We start from the raw sequence: 15,586 nt of genomic DNA, 5'->3' as shown, positions 1-15,586 counted from the left end.
AGCCGAGGTGGCGGCAGACTGTCCTGTGGTCAGCACATCCTCTCTCTAACACACACACATTATAACCACACCGAACACACACACACACACATTATAACCAGACCTGACTCATCTGCAGTGGTGGAAACTGCTCTGGTGGTAGCTGTTGTGTGTGTGTGTGTGTGTGTGTGTGTGTGTGTGTGTGTCCACCTCAGCATGTCCAGTGCTGCAGCTGCTGCTGGGAAGGCCGGGGATTACTCAGCTGTTCTCATCTTCAGTGTGACACTGACAACACATCAGGACATGAAGGGAGGACACACACACACACACACACACACACACACACACACACACACAGCAGCAACAGGTTAAAGCAGATGTAGTCCAGTTTTTATGATCACAATGATTCAAATGTCTATAAAAGTGAAAGTCGACCCCCCTCAGCAAATTGGTTTTACAGCCTTGTTGTGTTTCTCTTGGTGGTATGTATTGTTACTACATGCTACACATGCTACCTGCTTAGCACAAAATAACAAGCTAAATTAGCCACCCAAATGTTAGCTAGTTGCTAGCTGGATGTAGACTGGTTACCCCTCATAATAGGCTACATCTCATTCTGCTTTTATTGGTTTTTTTTGCCTTTTTTATATTCTAATTATTTTTATTCCTGTGTTGTTTTTCCTCTGAGGTGACCTTGAGAGCCTAGAAAGGCGCATCTGAATAAAATCTATTATTATTATTATTTAGAGTTGTTATTAGACCTAATGTTCACAGGCTGAACAGGAAAACAGTTAAAACCGTATGTGAACGTTGCTCAAAAGCCGCCACACACGCAACTGTTAAACATATCCACTTGATCATATGCCATCATCTCTGTTGCTTATTTTCTTCGGAAAAAGCTGAACAATCACAGCACTGAAGATGAAAATCCACCATAAATTGCTGCTTTGCTATTTTTTTTTCCACATTTGGTGGTTTAAAGCCGAGTTTTGTGATGATCAGAGATTTCCATTATCAAGCACAATGAATCCTCCTGAATATGCAAGAGCAGCAAATGTCTGGTCACAGTGACATTGACGTTATCCAGTGAATCAGCGGTGGCAGAAAACTCTCCTGTTTACATTTTGACTCAAATAAGCGAACTGAAATAACCTTTAATTTGGTGCTGAATAGTTTTTGATGTGACTTTTTTTTTCTGTGGATAATAGATGCAGATGATAAGATGTTTCTATATTTATATCACAGCGAGCAGAGCGTAATTAAAGAGCAGACTTATGGGGGTGTAACAAATCACAGTCAACAACATGTTTTGATGTTGATCAATCAGAATTGGAGCAGATTTCTAAACCCAGCAGAATGCAGCTCAGGCAGAAGACGTGGTGTGTTGTGGGTCGGATGCTCTGACTGATAGCAACCAGACAGATTAAGGTCAGGTTAGTACACACAGAAATTACTGAATCTCGTCCCAAAAATAGTCCCAGAACCCTCCAGAACATCACAGACTGATCCTGTCATGTCTTCTTCTGTAGCCTAAGCCCTGCAGCAGGTTGTAGTGTTTTCAGACACATCGGTCCAACAGAACAAAACCACAGTCGGTTTTAATATCAGCAGATGATTAAAAAGTGTGTGTGAGACTGAGGCGGGTGGTTGAAAACAGTCGATCACTGATGTGTGTCCTTCTTTGTGTTCTCTCTCCGCAGGGCGAGCATCAGCAGGGATCCTTTCTACGACATGCTGGCCACCAGGAAGCGGAGGATAGCCAATAAGAAATGATGACCGCCCCGTCTCATCCACATCTGCATCACCACTGTTTCTGTGACCAGCAGAGTCCTTGTGTGTGTGTGTGTGTGTGTGTGTGTGTGTGTGTGTGAGTGTTACAGGGGCTATAAGGACTCAGCAGCAGACAGGCCGAGTGGTTCTGACTGAATGGATGGAGTTCATCTCCACCTGAAGACGATCTGCGCCTCAGTATGAAAAGCTTTTATTCCACGCGGTGCAGACTTCAGCACTGGAGGGAAACGGTGTCGAAGGAACTCCACAATCTTTACACAACTGGATGTTAATGGACAAAGGGATGAAGGACTGGCCCGACAGCCATGACTGGACTCAGTGGACGACTGAACGTGGCTGTGGCGACACCGCCCTCTGCCGGACAAGTGAGGAATGGCAGCTGCTGCTGTGAGGATGTGAAAGCTGAACCTCCCCGGTCATGTTGCGTTCCTTTCATCCAGAGCGGGGTCGCCCGCTGGCTGTCAGATGCCGGTCCACGTTTCATCTCCACCTCACACGTCTTCACCAACACCAACAATCTTTTATAGTATCCTCTAACTACAGAAAGCCTCAAGCTTGTAAATCAGCTGGTCTGATTGTCAGCCCTCAACGGACTCGTATCTGTATATGCAAACGCTGATTTATTCAAGAAAATGAAACCTAGACTCATATTCTTTTTACATTTACAGTACACCCCCCTTATTTCTTCTTTGAAAACATAAAAAGCTAACAGTCTGGGGAATAATACCCAACATATATCAAGTGGAATGACCTTCTTGCGTGGCCACCAATGCATCATATATTAGTTCTCGTACGGTTATGTATTGAAGATCCACCTCTGTGATCGAGTTCATTTCTTTTGTATTTATTTCTTATAGTTTAACAAAAGAGGCAGCCCCTCCCCCCGACTGACATTATGCATGTATAGTATATAATGTACATACTGTTTTTTTTGTTTTGTTTTTTTTGTTCTTTGTTGTGTTTATGTAGCATGTAAATCATAATGGCCATAGCCTATACCCGTTCACATCTTTTAGTTCAACAGCTAACAGTTTACAATAGTGGAAGAGGGACCTTGTGCAGAGCAGTGAAACCTCCTCATGCTGTGTATGACTAAGGATCAAATGATACATGTTATATGAAAGAAAAACTGAGAGCATAGATAGAAGTGGGATTTAAAACACCCTTGAAAAAGTGAAGAAAAAAAAAAAGTCCAAACATGTGAACACTGACTGGAATCTGAGGATTGTGTTTTTTTCCCCCCCAGACTGATCAAACCAGCCCCGTAGGTGGTGCAGCTTTTAGGTTTACAGCTGGTTTGAAGTCAGTTTGGGGAAAACTGCTCCTGAATTCTTTGATGAAGACTTTGAATAAAAATACATGCTGATCAGAGAACACTTGGTGTCATTTCAGTGGAAGAGGTCTTACCAACTTACCAGGTCTTTGGTTATTTCACTTGTAGAAACAAGTGAATAAATGATAGTGAGCTGAGCCGCCGCGCCGCCCCTGACCGCTAAACAAGCGCGTGGATTTAACAAAACCTGAATACAAACGAGTGCCCTGCTGCGACCCTCGCCCACTGCATCTACAACACTGTTTCAATGAAGTGAAAGGTTTGTTCAACAAATACAAATCAGTCTATTCTACGTAATATAAAGGCAGACAGGAGCTTTTTGTAAAATTCCCTGGCAACTCGTCACTCGTCTCAATCTGAATTCTTCATTCATTTCAATGCAACTTGTAAACAACGTCAAAGACCAAGAACAAATTACAATTTCTGACATTAACAAATGTATTTTAAGGCTTTTACCTTATACAATGTATAAATTCGGACATGCTAAACTAAAAAGGTATAACAGCAGTTTTTCAACGTCTGTCTAAAATTGAAAAAAAAAAAGAAAAAAGAAAAAAACAACAACAAAACAAAAGCTAACCATACTCATTATTGTTTTTTGTCCAAAGAATATGGTCAAAATGAACAGGATTTTCTAAAAATAAAGCAAAACAACATAACATCTACTGATAATCCTGATACAGGATTTTTTATGTATAAAAATAACTGATAGTACAGTTCAAAATTAAATTCACAGTATTTTTTTATGATGCTAGAAGACACAAACTGTATTTTTCATTAAAAAGCAAACACAAATGGTCCACAGCCATGATAACAAATTTTTGATGTTTTTCTTTTTGAACATTTAAAAAGAAAAAAAAGAATGTGTGGGAGGAGAGAGAGAGCCGGGATGAAGAGAAAAGTCTCCGCACCTTGAAAAAAGTGAAAAGTTTAAAAATTACAGTGAGTGAATCTTAGGCTTCAGAGCAAAAATGGAAACAAACAAAAGAAAGGAGAGAGAAAAAAAAGCTGGGAAATGTCCTCAAGTCTGTCCAGGGTTAAAGTGGAGGTATCAGTCAGCCCAGCCTCGTCCCCACCACTGCACCGTTGCCTCGTTCATCAACCATCTCCTCCCTCCGTCCGTCTGCTCCCAGTGGGATCAAAGCCAAAGGAAAATTGCAAATTTTAAGAGGAAGAGAAAAAAAAAGCAAAACATTTTGCAGCTCTGTAGATATGATGACATCTTGAACTTGCAGTCAACGTGATGCCTTACAGTTCTCTTAGGCAGTTTTCCCTTTTGTTTCATTCATTATTGAAGCGTGTGGATATCTGTGATGGATGTTAACAAGTTTTCAAGTCCTGAGTTCCACTGAGCAGCAGCTGAGATGTTTAAGCTCCAGGCTTTGTTTGTGTTCATACAAGTATATATTAATATTTTTCATCATAAATGTTCAACAAGGTGACAGTTTTTTTTTGTTTTTTTTAACCGTAGTTAGGAGAATTGCGGCAAATAAATCAATGCCTTAAAAAAAGACTTCTGAACATTTTAAAACACTTTACTTGCGGTAAAAATACAATATATTCCCAATGACGAAGCACCATGTCAAAAAGTTGTGGATGTCATTCCTCTGCTGTTCTTAAAATGTTGTCGGTGTGTCTGAAATGACAAAGAAGAGGCTTTCATGCTATTTGTTTGCAGGGCTCTGAGCTCAAACACATTTGCCCATGAGAGTTCCTGTTGTCCACTGGCGCTGATGAAGCACGCAGCGACATCAGAGAGGACGGCCACTCACCGGTCAGTGCTTCAGGCCGATGGAGAGTCTGTAGGAGTCGCCGGTGGATCGGCTGTAACCGTTTCCTGCAAAACACGACCAGCGCTTTAAACTGACAACCTTTAAATTCAGCGATTTGCTTCTTGATGAATCTGAATGTGAGAAAGCTGCCGTACCTGTGTGGCCGTTGAGGTGGCGGTGAGCTGAACCGTTGACGGGGGAGGTGTGGTGGGGGGGGGGCGGCGGGTCGCTGCTGCTGTCCGTGTAGTCGGTCCGCCGCCGCTTCTCAGGTGAGGAACCGTTGTGGTGTTTAGCGTCCTTGGTGTCGTGGTGCCGGCGCTTGCGGCTGTCCCTGTCCTCGCTGCTTCTGTTCCTGTGGCTGTGATTGGCTGCTGGACTGAGCCGCTCCGCCTCGCCGTCCCGCTGCCGCTTGCTCTTCTTCTTCTTCTTCTTCGTTTCAGCGGTTCTGTCTGAGTCGTCGGAGCTGCGAGGAGAAAGACAGAACACACATGACCACTCTTCATCCACCAATTACATCTGAACTGATCAGCTAAAGTCAAATCCTGCCATACTCTCATTACTGATTCATCATTAAGGCTGTAAAATATCAAAATTACAGCAGAAAAAGTTTTTAAAATGCCATCACAACTCTTCAAATGTCTTCCTTTCTCGAGTCCAAAACCCAAATATAAACAAGCTCTCATTATGTGACATACATAGGCAACAAAATAACTTTTGGGAAGCTGCAGCCAGAGCAACATTTTTCACTATAATTGCTGTAAAAATGGATAAAACTATAGATTGTTAGTCGTAACACTCACCCGCTCTCACGGTGTCTGTCTTTGTCCTTTGACTTCTTCTTTTTCTTGCTCTTTTTGGGTTTTTTAGAGTGACAGGCCTCAGAGCTGTTGTCTCTCTCCTTGCCTGGATTATCAGCAGCAGTCCTCTTGTGATTCTGATCGTCCCTGTTGGCAGACCGAGGCGGCGAGCCCTTGGACCTCGAGGATGTTTCTGCCGCTGCGGCGGAAGAGTAGGTCTCCTCTTTTGCAGCGTAGTAGTCCCTGTCCCTGCCGTTGCTCTTGTCCTTCGTCACCCGGGCGTCCCGCCGGTCCTGCTGCCCCCTCCTGCGGCTGCTCGACCGCTCCTCGCGGCGCGAGTAGCCGCGCCCCCTCCGCTCACAGTCCCACTCCTCTCTGGACTTGCGGTAGTGGTCGTGGTGGTAATGGTGAGAGCACCTGTCGCGGTCGCGCTCCCTCGGGTGGGGGTCGGTCCGCTCGCTGTGCCGCTCCGAGTCCCTGTCCTTGTAGTATCTATCGTGATGCGACACGCGGCCCCGGTTCGACCGACCGTGGTCCCGGTGATCTCCGTGGTCCCGGCTGTACCGGTAACGATCACCGTCGCTGTCTCGCTCCTGGCTTCTGTCCCTGTAGTGTCTGTCCCTGTCTCTGCTGCAGTCAGAGCGCGGTCTGTCCCTTTCCCTGTCCCTCTCCCTGTCCCTCTCTCTGCTGCAGTCAGAGCGCGGTCTGTCCCTTTCCCTGTCCCTCTCCCTGTCTCGGGAAGATTGTCTTTCGTTGCCTCTAGAACCGGGCTTGTACTGGTGCTGCTCCTTAGCGTCTGTACATCCTTCGCTCCCCGCTGCCGGTCCGTTGGTCTGCGGTAGATCCCTGGCTTCGGCCCCACTCACGCTAACCTTCTGTGGAGCAGCAGGTGTCCCGCTGGTGCTCTGGGAGCCGTGTGGTGGGGGGGATAAGGCCGCGGGGCTGCCGTGATGTGCAGAGGAGGAAGCAGATTCTCTAGATCCAACAGAATAGGTCTTTGTAGCAGTAGAGGGAGGTGGGGTGCTGACGGCGGACGATGCTGCGTGCTGAAGCGGGGGTTCAGACACACTCTTAGCCCTTGTGTGAGAAGTGGAGAGGTGCTGGCCTTCACCAGCAGCAGGATGGACGCTGTGGGAAGACGTGGCCTGATGGGATGAGGCTGAACTGTATTCCTCTTTGCTGGAAAACCAAATCAGACACATAAATATTTAAACCAAAACTATAGATTGTCAGAAATAACTTTTACTTCAGTGATTTTAGAGTTTTTTTTTCAATTTTCTAATATTTGATTAGCACAACATCATCTTTTTTTCTTGTCATTGTTGGATTACCACCGTACCTTGTGTGACTGTGGTCACCATCTAATCCATTAGTGGCGATGGCAGCCACAGAGGACACACTTCCAAGATTACTGCCAGACATCTGAAGGGCACAAATATTAAATGAAATGTAACCTCTGTTTATGTTTTTTTTTTTAAAGGTTAATTAAATAAAAAGAAGCAAAATATTGTAAAGATATAGCAAAAACACAAAGCCTGTGACTTACCTTTTCAGAGGTGTTGTGTCCATTGACTTTGTGTTGTCCATAATGGTGCCCGTTCTGCCCGTTCTGCCCGTTCTGGCCGTTCTGGCCTGATTTAGAGCCACCGTAGGCCGATCCGTTTAATCCGTTCCCGTTATGGTGTACGCCCGACTCTCCATTTGTGGCTTGCGAAGAATTCTCAAAAACATCTGCAGTTGTGTTGTTTCCGTTGAGATGAGCCTTGCCTACACAGCCGTTGTCCAGCGCGCCGCAGTTCTCCTGGTCCGACTCCTCCGACGACTCTTGGCCGTACGGCACCAGGAACGACGCTCCGTTGCCTCCGCTGTGGTGATCCCCGTTACTGCGAGATGTGCCGTTTACGTGGTTGAGCTGACGTGGAACAAAGCGAACGTCTGAGTGGACATCTGAGGTAGACTGTGAAGAGGATAGAGAGGAGGAAGAGGAGGAGGAGGAAGAGGAGGAGCTGCTGCTGCTGGCAGAGGACGGCTGGCTGTAGGAGGACGAGGAGGATAAAGAGGAGGATGGGCGGGTCTGTTTGCCGTGTCCAATAAAGAATGAGAGCTTCTGGCGCTTGTCGTGGTCTGGGATCATGGTGGGCCGGCTGATGGCGTGGGAGATGGAGGAGGACGAGGCCGGGCCGTGGCTGGGTTTGCCCACAACACTGCTGCTGGTGCTGGGCTTGGAGCTCGGGGGGTAGTCCCTCAGAGACCCATTCCCGTTGACATGAAGGGCACTCTGACGGAAAACAAGCGTGAGGTGTCAGTTCCCTCCCGGGTCAAACACTGACAACTTTATGAAGTGATAACATCAAAACACACTCACACACTCACAATAGGATGAGAGCGTGTCTGTGGTACCTTAGTCATGTGTGGGGGCAACTGTGGACCGATGAAGCCGATGTTGTTGTGGTGGACAGTGGTGTTGATGCGTGGTATCACCACCGGCCGTGGAGACGACTGACCAGGGACCCCCGGGTTGTGGCCCATGTGGCTGTAGTCCCCTGTTCTCTTCACATCGTTGGACCTGGTGACACAAGAGAAACAGACACTGAAAACATCTGGAGACATGAGAAACTAATTCCAGTGACCAGGCTTAAGGCTTAAGGAAAAATGTTACAAGAGTAAAATCCCAGGATAAAAGAACAGTTTATTAGATATATTTGAAATACAGTACAGGCCAAAAGTTTGGACACACCTTCTCATTCAATGTGTTTCCTTTATTCTCACTGAAGGCACCAAAACTATGAATGAACACATGTGGAATTAAAGCAGAAGTAAGTGATATATTTGTGTTAATATAAGTCTTAAATAGTTGTATCTTCCGACAGCAATCACTTCTATAGAGTGTTTGGTCTGAAACACGGGTCTGTCAGTCACTCTGCTCTGCTCTGAGCCCAGGAGAAAACATTTATCGTATCCTACAGTTTTTATCCAATGAGGAGAGAGAACGGCATGCAGGGCTGTGTGTGCAGCCAAGGAACGCCGTGAATGTGGCGACGTAGGGACGAGGACTGTTATGGTGCGTTCAAGGAAACTCGTAGACTCCTGTTTTTCCGTCCTGTGAAGTTGTACCAGTTCGATCTGGTACGAGTTCACGGGTCAGAAGTTACGAGTGGCCGTTATAGTGACTTTCACAGGTAAAACAGGTCGGAGAAACACGAGTGGGTTGCCTGGAACGCTACAAAGTCGTAAGTTGTGACTTGAAGCTGTAATTTACGATTTCAAAAGCCTGCCTGGAACGCAGCATTAGCCAAAACCACCGGATCGCTTACTTCTGCTTTAACAAAAAAGTGTGAAATAACTGAAAACACTTTTTCTTTTCTTCTTTGTCTTCTCTTTCTTCTTCCTCCTCCTCCTCTATCTCTGCCCCCACCAATTCTAGTTTCTTCAAAGTAGCCCCCCTTTGCTCTGATTACTGCTTTGCACACTCTTGGCTTCTCTTGATGAGCTTCAAGAGGTGAACCTGACCTGAACATGGTTTTCACTTCACAGGTGGTGTTGCCTTGTCAGGGTTCATTAGTGGAATTTCAGTGAGAATCTACAATGTAAATAGTCATGAAAATAAAGGAAATGCATTGAGTGTGTCCAAACTTTTGGTCTGTACTGTATATACAATCAATATACATTTTCCCAGATTATTAAAAAGCATATTGAGTGAGGGAGGAGAATCATACAATATTAAGTTCCTTTGACCCATAGTTTCTTGTGCAGAAAATAAAAACTTTTTGGATTTACTCACTTGATGTAGAAAAGAACGTAGGCCTGCTGGTTGAGGACAGACCTGATGTCACTGACGGACACAGAGGAGTCGTTCATTTGATACCACTGACCATTGCTCGCCTGTGAGACATGACAGAAGAGTTGGCAGGTTTGACACAACTCTACATTTGATTTCCACTGCTGAGTATATATGACTTTATTAACAAAAAAAGTGGTCAATATGTAAAGTAAAACTGCATTTATGTTCTTTATTTCTTATTTAAAACATGAACAAAGAAAAAGAAATCTGTATTTTCTCAGGTAAACCTCGGTCTGCATTCAGCTCTGATAACGTCAGAGTGTTGTGTTGAGAAAAACGCATGCATGTGCGCTTAGCAACCGCAGCGTCCTGATAGATTACCACAGTGGTCTGTAGCAGTGCCAGTACCTTAATATAGCAGAAATAGTGTCCCGCATGACAGCTGAATCCAGAGTGGACCAGCACAGCGTACAGCCCGTAGACCTGGGCTTCTCCCTGGGACTGAGACATGGAAGGCCGCAGGTCCAGGTACTCCGGATATTTCACATCCTGTCGACCACAGAAACAGCTGATTAACACCACATCACCACCACACAGTCACTGAGGCATCACGGTTAGATTGCTGCTCTGAATATGTCTGTCCACCTTTGTAATTTTGCCTCCGCTGAAGTTTGCAAAGCGTTTGAGTGAGAGGGTGAGCACGTTAGAGTTGCGGTGGATGGTAAATCTCTTTGAGGCTGTGACCATTTTTTTGCACCTAAGGAGGAGAAATGTTCAATTGTTAGTCAAAATATGTAAATGAACAAATAAACACAACGCTTGCCATCTTTTCTGAATTGCTTGTGCTAGTTTAAAGCAACCTACTTGGTGCATTTGTAGGCGTTTTCTCCATCCAGCTGCTCTGGTTTCACAAACTGCTCCAGAGCCTTGGAGACACTGGGAGCTGTCTGTATGGAGATAAAAACCTGTTTTAAGATCTAGTACTGTGAAAGATCCTTGATTACATCTGAAGTAATTGATGTGTTACAGAGTAAAACAAAGACGTGTCAGACCCATGGGTGAGAACTGGATTTAATTACCTTTATTTCCAGAGTAATATCCAGAAACGGGTCAAATGTATCTGAGACTGCTTTGCAGTTTAAACATTTAACTGAAAAAGACAAATCGGTGTTATTAGTCTGGGGAAGATGTAAGACATAAAAACATGACATCAAGTGGAAGAAACAAATCAACAACAATCACTTACCCCTGGACCTTAGGTACCCGCCAAATACTTGATGGATGAAAGTGGTTGCCTGTGTTTGCCTGTCCAATCTGGCACAAAGATAAATATTATGAGGAAAAGGGTGATCACATAAATCAATGCCTGCCTTATTCATTCAATAAATAAACAATTCAATTTTTTTGGCTGCACTGTACAGAGAAAAAAAAAGTCACTACGCAGTGTTTTGCACTGACATGTTACAAAATTTCACTCAGCTCAAATAACAGGAGAAAAAAAGAGAGGCCATGGAGCAAGAGTTACATGTTGAGAGGCCACTTGTTGGGACAGAGGGAGAACTGACTTGATATGAGGTTCTCTAAAAAAATAAATCCCCTTCAGCAGTGTATCAATTAAACATGCCCCGCTGTGGCTGTAGTTAATGCATGGAGGCATCATACTTGGAAAATACTACACTGATTTAATATATTTCAGCAGTAAAATAAATGACTTCTCTATATTTACACAGAGTTTTTTATGCAACATCCCTTCTGGGTGGAGCGTTCAGTGAATCAACAAAATACCAAGATTAACATTTCTCACTAATATCATGCATTTGAGTTCAGGTCAGGAAAATGAACAAATAACAAATAACCGCCTTCGGTTGAATCTGAAATTATTGTGAACCATTCAAAGTAAAGGTGGTTGTCTCACTATCCATGTCTTTTTCCAGACACAGGTTAGGATGAAACTCACTTGGTTCCAGGTAAGCAGGACTTTTGCATAGCGTCCACTGTGTACCGCAGGAACTCATGGGAATCCTCCTGGCTTCCATAGCGGAAGTGCTTTGCTATCCCTGTGAGGGCAAAAGACCGGCAGGAAGACTTGTAAGCATTTGTGGTATTTGTCATGTTTACAACAGTGCATTTCTCACTTTTAACTCTCACTACAAGATTTCCCTCCAAAATGGAAAGGTAAACAGCCACACAGCGCCTCCTGGCATTCACTCCTGGTAAATATTTTATGAAAGAGCACAACTTCAACCTTCTAACCTCACAGTCGGTCACTTACTTTTGAGCTCATTGAGGACACCAATGGGCTTAATGACGTTCCCAGAGTTGGCAAAAACTTGAATGATGTGGTTTTGCATGGTACACATCATACAGAACCCAGGCTCATGACCTGCAGCAGAGACAGATGGACAAAAAACACCAATGTGAGACATGATTCAGGAAAGACAGCAGCTCACAGATGCTGCCAAGTGCCCATTTCATCACTGTACAATTACATAAGAAGGCAAGTGCAAAGATGCGCCATGAAAAGCTGAACATTAGCTCACATGTTTTAGAGTGCTCCCTTGTCAGCATGTAGTTGGCGAACGGAGGGGTGTAGGTGAGACACTGCAGCGCCGAGTTGAGGAAGCAGGTGTTCCCCATGTTCTGCAGACCTGCACCGATGCGGTGAACCTGGGTCCACTTCAGGTTGAGCCGCTCTGGAGGGAAGAGGACCTTCTGGGGCACATCGATGCCGTCACCACTGCTTATCACTGGAGACAAAGAGGCCATTGCTACAATCAGATTCAATGTATTTACAAGGTCTAAACCATTAACATTGTTAATGTAAGTACTCTACACCATATAATCATACCTATCTCTCTCATGAGTTACATAATGTGATTCTGACTACTGATATAAAACAGTCAAACAAGCTGATGAAAAAACAAAACAGTTTGCTTTCTCTTTCGTTCCTGCAAATACAAGTAGGACTGCTGCTCTTTATATCCAAACATCAATTGCGTCACAAGCACAAATGATTGATCATGCTCCCACTTAAAAACTGGCTTAGTTATGTAACTGGATGAATGAAAGTAGAATGGAAGCAGCAACACAACACCCACAAAACCAGTTGTGTCAGACTCTTATACAGTTGCTGAAACTTCATTATTACAGCTATGAATTACTTGTATGTAAAATTCAAATAACTTAAATCACAAGCAATTCAGTGAAAGAAAATAAAAAGAACTTTATAGTTGTCAGATGTCTCAAAAACGTTTTGTTTAGGTCCAGAATACAGAATAAATCCAGTCCAGAATAAATGGTTTAGGTCCAGAATACATGAATGACATGTTAGTAGAGTCTAAACCCAGTAGAGCTCTGAGATCTACTGACTCAGGTCAGATAGTGGAGCTCAGAGTTCAGACCAGACATGGTGAAGCAGCATTTAGCTGTTATGCTGCTCACGACTGGAACAAACTACCAGCAGAACTGAGATCAGCCCCAACTGTCAGCACCTTTAAATCCAGGTTAAACACATTTCTCTTTTCACGTGCTTATAGCTGAGAACTTAAAACTTTATCTATTTTATTTTATTTTACTTTTACTTGCTCTTGCTTTTAACACTGTTTTTAGTGTTTTGTTTGTTTTTATTCTGTCTTATGCTTCTTCTTTTTTTATGTTTTGTCTTTATGTAAAGCACATTGAGTTGCCTTGGTATGAAATGCGCTATATAAATAAAGATGCCTTGCCTTGCCTTTTTTATGAGTTGGAACAAGACGTGTGCCCATATGGGCCACATAACATGATTAGTGGTATAATACATGCATAATTGTTGCTGCTGTTACCTTGCTCCTTGGGTCGGTCCACAGGGGAGGGGGTGCTGTTGTAGACGGCAGCTCCAGGTGTGGGGCCCAGACAGCCCCCTGCAGCCTTCAGCCTGGGAGAGTCACTGGGCATCGCGGCGCCCACCGCCCAGCTGCTGGAACAGCTGCCCTCCATCCCCACGTCTCCACTGCTGAAGGGGGATCGCTTGCAACCGACTGACTCGTGGTCAGATTTTTCGGAAGATCTGTCAACTATGGTCATTGTTCATTGCTGTGGAAGAACAGAAACACAGATGTGTACAACTTCTGGAGCTGTAGGAAATACAGAAAAAGTTTTTTCTATTGTTCATCTTTGTTGTCGCTTTAGATGTGGATTTGGGTGTAGTAAATTGTGGCACAACTTTCTTCCTTAAATTGTGTATTTAAGGGGACTTGCAGTTTTCTAAATTTGTAGGATTGTTCTCCACCACAAGTGAAACAGACGGTGGATTATACACAACCTTTGCTCTTAGAGAGGATTCTACCATAGCCCAAATCAGATTACCCTACATTAAAATTATAACCACTAAATGCATTGTAAACATAACTATTTCAATCACAAATTATCAGCAAGTACCATTAAATAGTCTCTAAAGTCTGAATCGTCACTTTTCACTCTTTTCTAGTAGTATAACAGTCAAAATTACAGTCTAATTATATTATATAAATAATTATATTTTGATATATTTATTTTAAAACAGCACATTAGTTGTCTTACAAAATAATCCACCTAGAGGCAGTTAGACATAGCTAAATCTCCCAGGCCTGAATTCTTGTTGCATGTTGTTATTAGATCAATCATTGAATGTTATGACTATGACCACAATGGCTTGTGGTGAGAGAAATCTGAACTGACTGATAACACCAGCAATCTTGTTAATTGAAGCTATTAATGAACACAAACAGTACATTTGTGTTGTAGTCTCTCCTTGAATCTAACTAGTTTACTTTCATTTCATTCAAATGACAGCCATTTGTGTGCGTATTGCAATGTTTCTTTTAGCGGCAAAAACAAACGTCAACACACTAGGAAATTATTCCAATTTAAATTTATTCAAATCGATCGACTTGTGAAACCTACAAACGAGAACATAGTTTGCAAAACGCACAGGAGTAAATATTATCGATTTCAATACGCGACCGAGTGAAATATGCTCGACGGTCGGTGGCACGTTTGAAAGAGCAGCTGTTCCCTCCCACCTGCCCAGCAGACTGGCTCACATTGGCTAGCAGGCGACGGCTAGGCCTGTACACGCAGCGCCGCTCAACTTCATTAAAACACCACATAAGGCTTCGCTGACCGTCGAGGGAGAAAGGTCGCCGGCTGAAACCTCACCCTGACCCTTACAGAGGTCTGGGACAGACCGGCTGCTGAGGGCGAACGGCCCGAGAAGCTCAACACCATGGAAACGGCGACGTAACAGTTAGCACCGAACGCGGCTAGCGCGGCTAGCGCGGCTAGCTACTAGCTAGCGCTGCTAGCTAGTAGCTAGCTCCGCACGATGGGCGCTCTCCGACATGGCGGAGATAACGCAGCCATTAACTATGAATGTCTGTGAGCACTTCTCTGCTTCCGCTCCCAGATAAGTTAGGTGTGAGTGGGGAAGCGGCCCGAGTAGCTGGACGTCCAGGCAGCTGATGAAAGGAGGGGCTCGACACCGGCGGCTGTGTGCGCCCATTGCGCTGCTCTCTCCGACATGACAGAGACCCGGTGTAAGGGTATTACAACAACTCTCTGAGGCTTTAGCCCTTTAAATCAGCGCGGCTGCACTGTCAAACTGTCCCTAGATCACATAAGCAACACAGCACTCACCTGGAATATGTTACGAATACGTTAATATCGGTTGTAAATCCATTCCTTATTTCCAGCGGGTGTCCGGCGGTGAACAATGACGTAGCTAATTGCCCCACGGGTACATCCGGGTACCTGCGATGAAACGACGTCGCTGATTGGCTCAGTCGGCCGTTTCTCTGCGAGAAACGTGTTTCGGGAAGTCGCATGTACACACCTCTGACCTTTGTGTACATGATGTACAATCAACATTACGTGCTTTACATTCAGCTGTTGTGTAAATCCAGACCCACCACAAACACTTGATGGCACCGATCACCGTGTCTGTGCTGAAATGTGTGGCCATGGCACCTCACTTATGAAGGTTGTGAATACATAACCAAGTGCATTCCCTGAAAACTATAACCCAACATCTGAACAATCAGCTAAATGCACGTGGAAATAAATGTGCCCATGTCCCCATAAAATCACAATAGAAAGTCTTACTCTGTCCTCAGCAGCT

The 15,586-nt window shown here is 44.4% G+C and overlaps 2 protein-coding genes across 2 annotated transcripts in view; one reads left to right on the top strand and one right to left on the bottom strand.

Moving 5' to 3' along the window:
• Window positions 1–3,144, top strand: part of cyth3a (cytohesin 3a) — a 32,390-nt gene extending 29,246 nt beyond the window's left edge. Inside the window, exon 13 of the mRNA XM_085762465.1 lies at window positions 1,680–3,144. Within this exon, the coding sequence (XP_085618591.1) occupies window positions 1,680–1,752 (73 nt within the window). The 3' untranslated portion in view covers window positions 1,753–3,144. The remainder of the gene's footprint in view (window positions 1–1,679) is intronic.
• A 1,734-nt stretch (window positions 3,145–4,878) lies between these two features.
• On the bottom strand, window positions 4,879–15,233 carry usp42 (ubiquitin specific peptidase 42). The gene is made up of 17 exons (XM_085762464.1): window positions 15,106–15,233; window positions 13,275–13,524; window positions 11,994–12,200; window positions 11,726–11,836; window positions 11,411–11,510; window positions 10,700–10,767; window positions 10,533–10,603; window positions 10,318–10,400; window positions 10,099–10,210; window positions 9,862–10,002; window positions 9,454–9,554; window positions 8,073–8,238; window positions 7,219–7,950; window positions 7,012–7,094; window positions 5,676–6,851; window positions 5,031–5,338; window positions 4,879–4,940 (listed from the first exon to the last, which is right to left on the bottom strand). The coding sequence occupies exons 2-17, from the start codon at window positions 13,513–13,515 to the stop codon at window positions 4,879–4,881; spliced, it is 3,762 nt and encodes a 1,253-aa protein (XP_085618590.1). The 5' UTR covers window positions 13,516–13,524; window positions 15,106–15,233.
• Between the last annotated feature and the right edge of the window lie 353 nt (window positions 15,234–15,586).

Source organism: Trachurus japonicus, chromosome 19, assembly GCF_045865225.1.
Source record: "Trachurus japonicus isolate A0001 chromosome 19, Traja_1.0".
In the NCBI taxonomy this organism is placed as follows: Eukaryota; Metazoa; Chordata; class Actinopteri; order Carangiformes; family Carangidae; genus Trachurus; species Trachurus japonicus.
The sequence above is the reverse complement of the archived record's forward strand: the minus strand, read 5'-3'. Positions and strand labels throughout refer to the sequence as shown.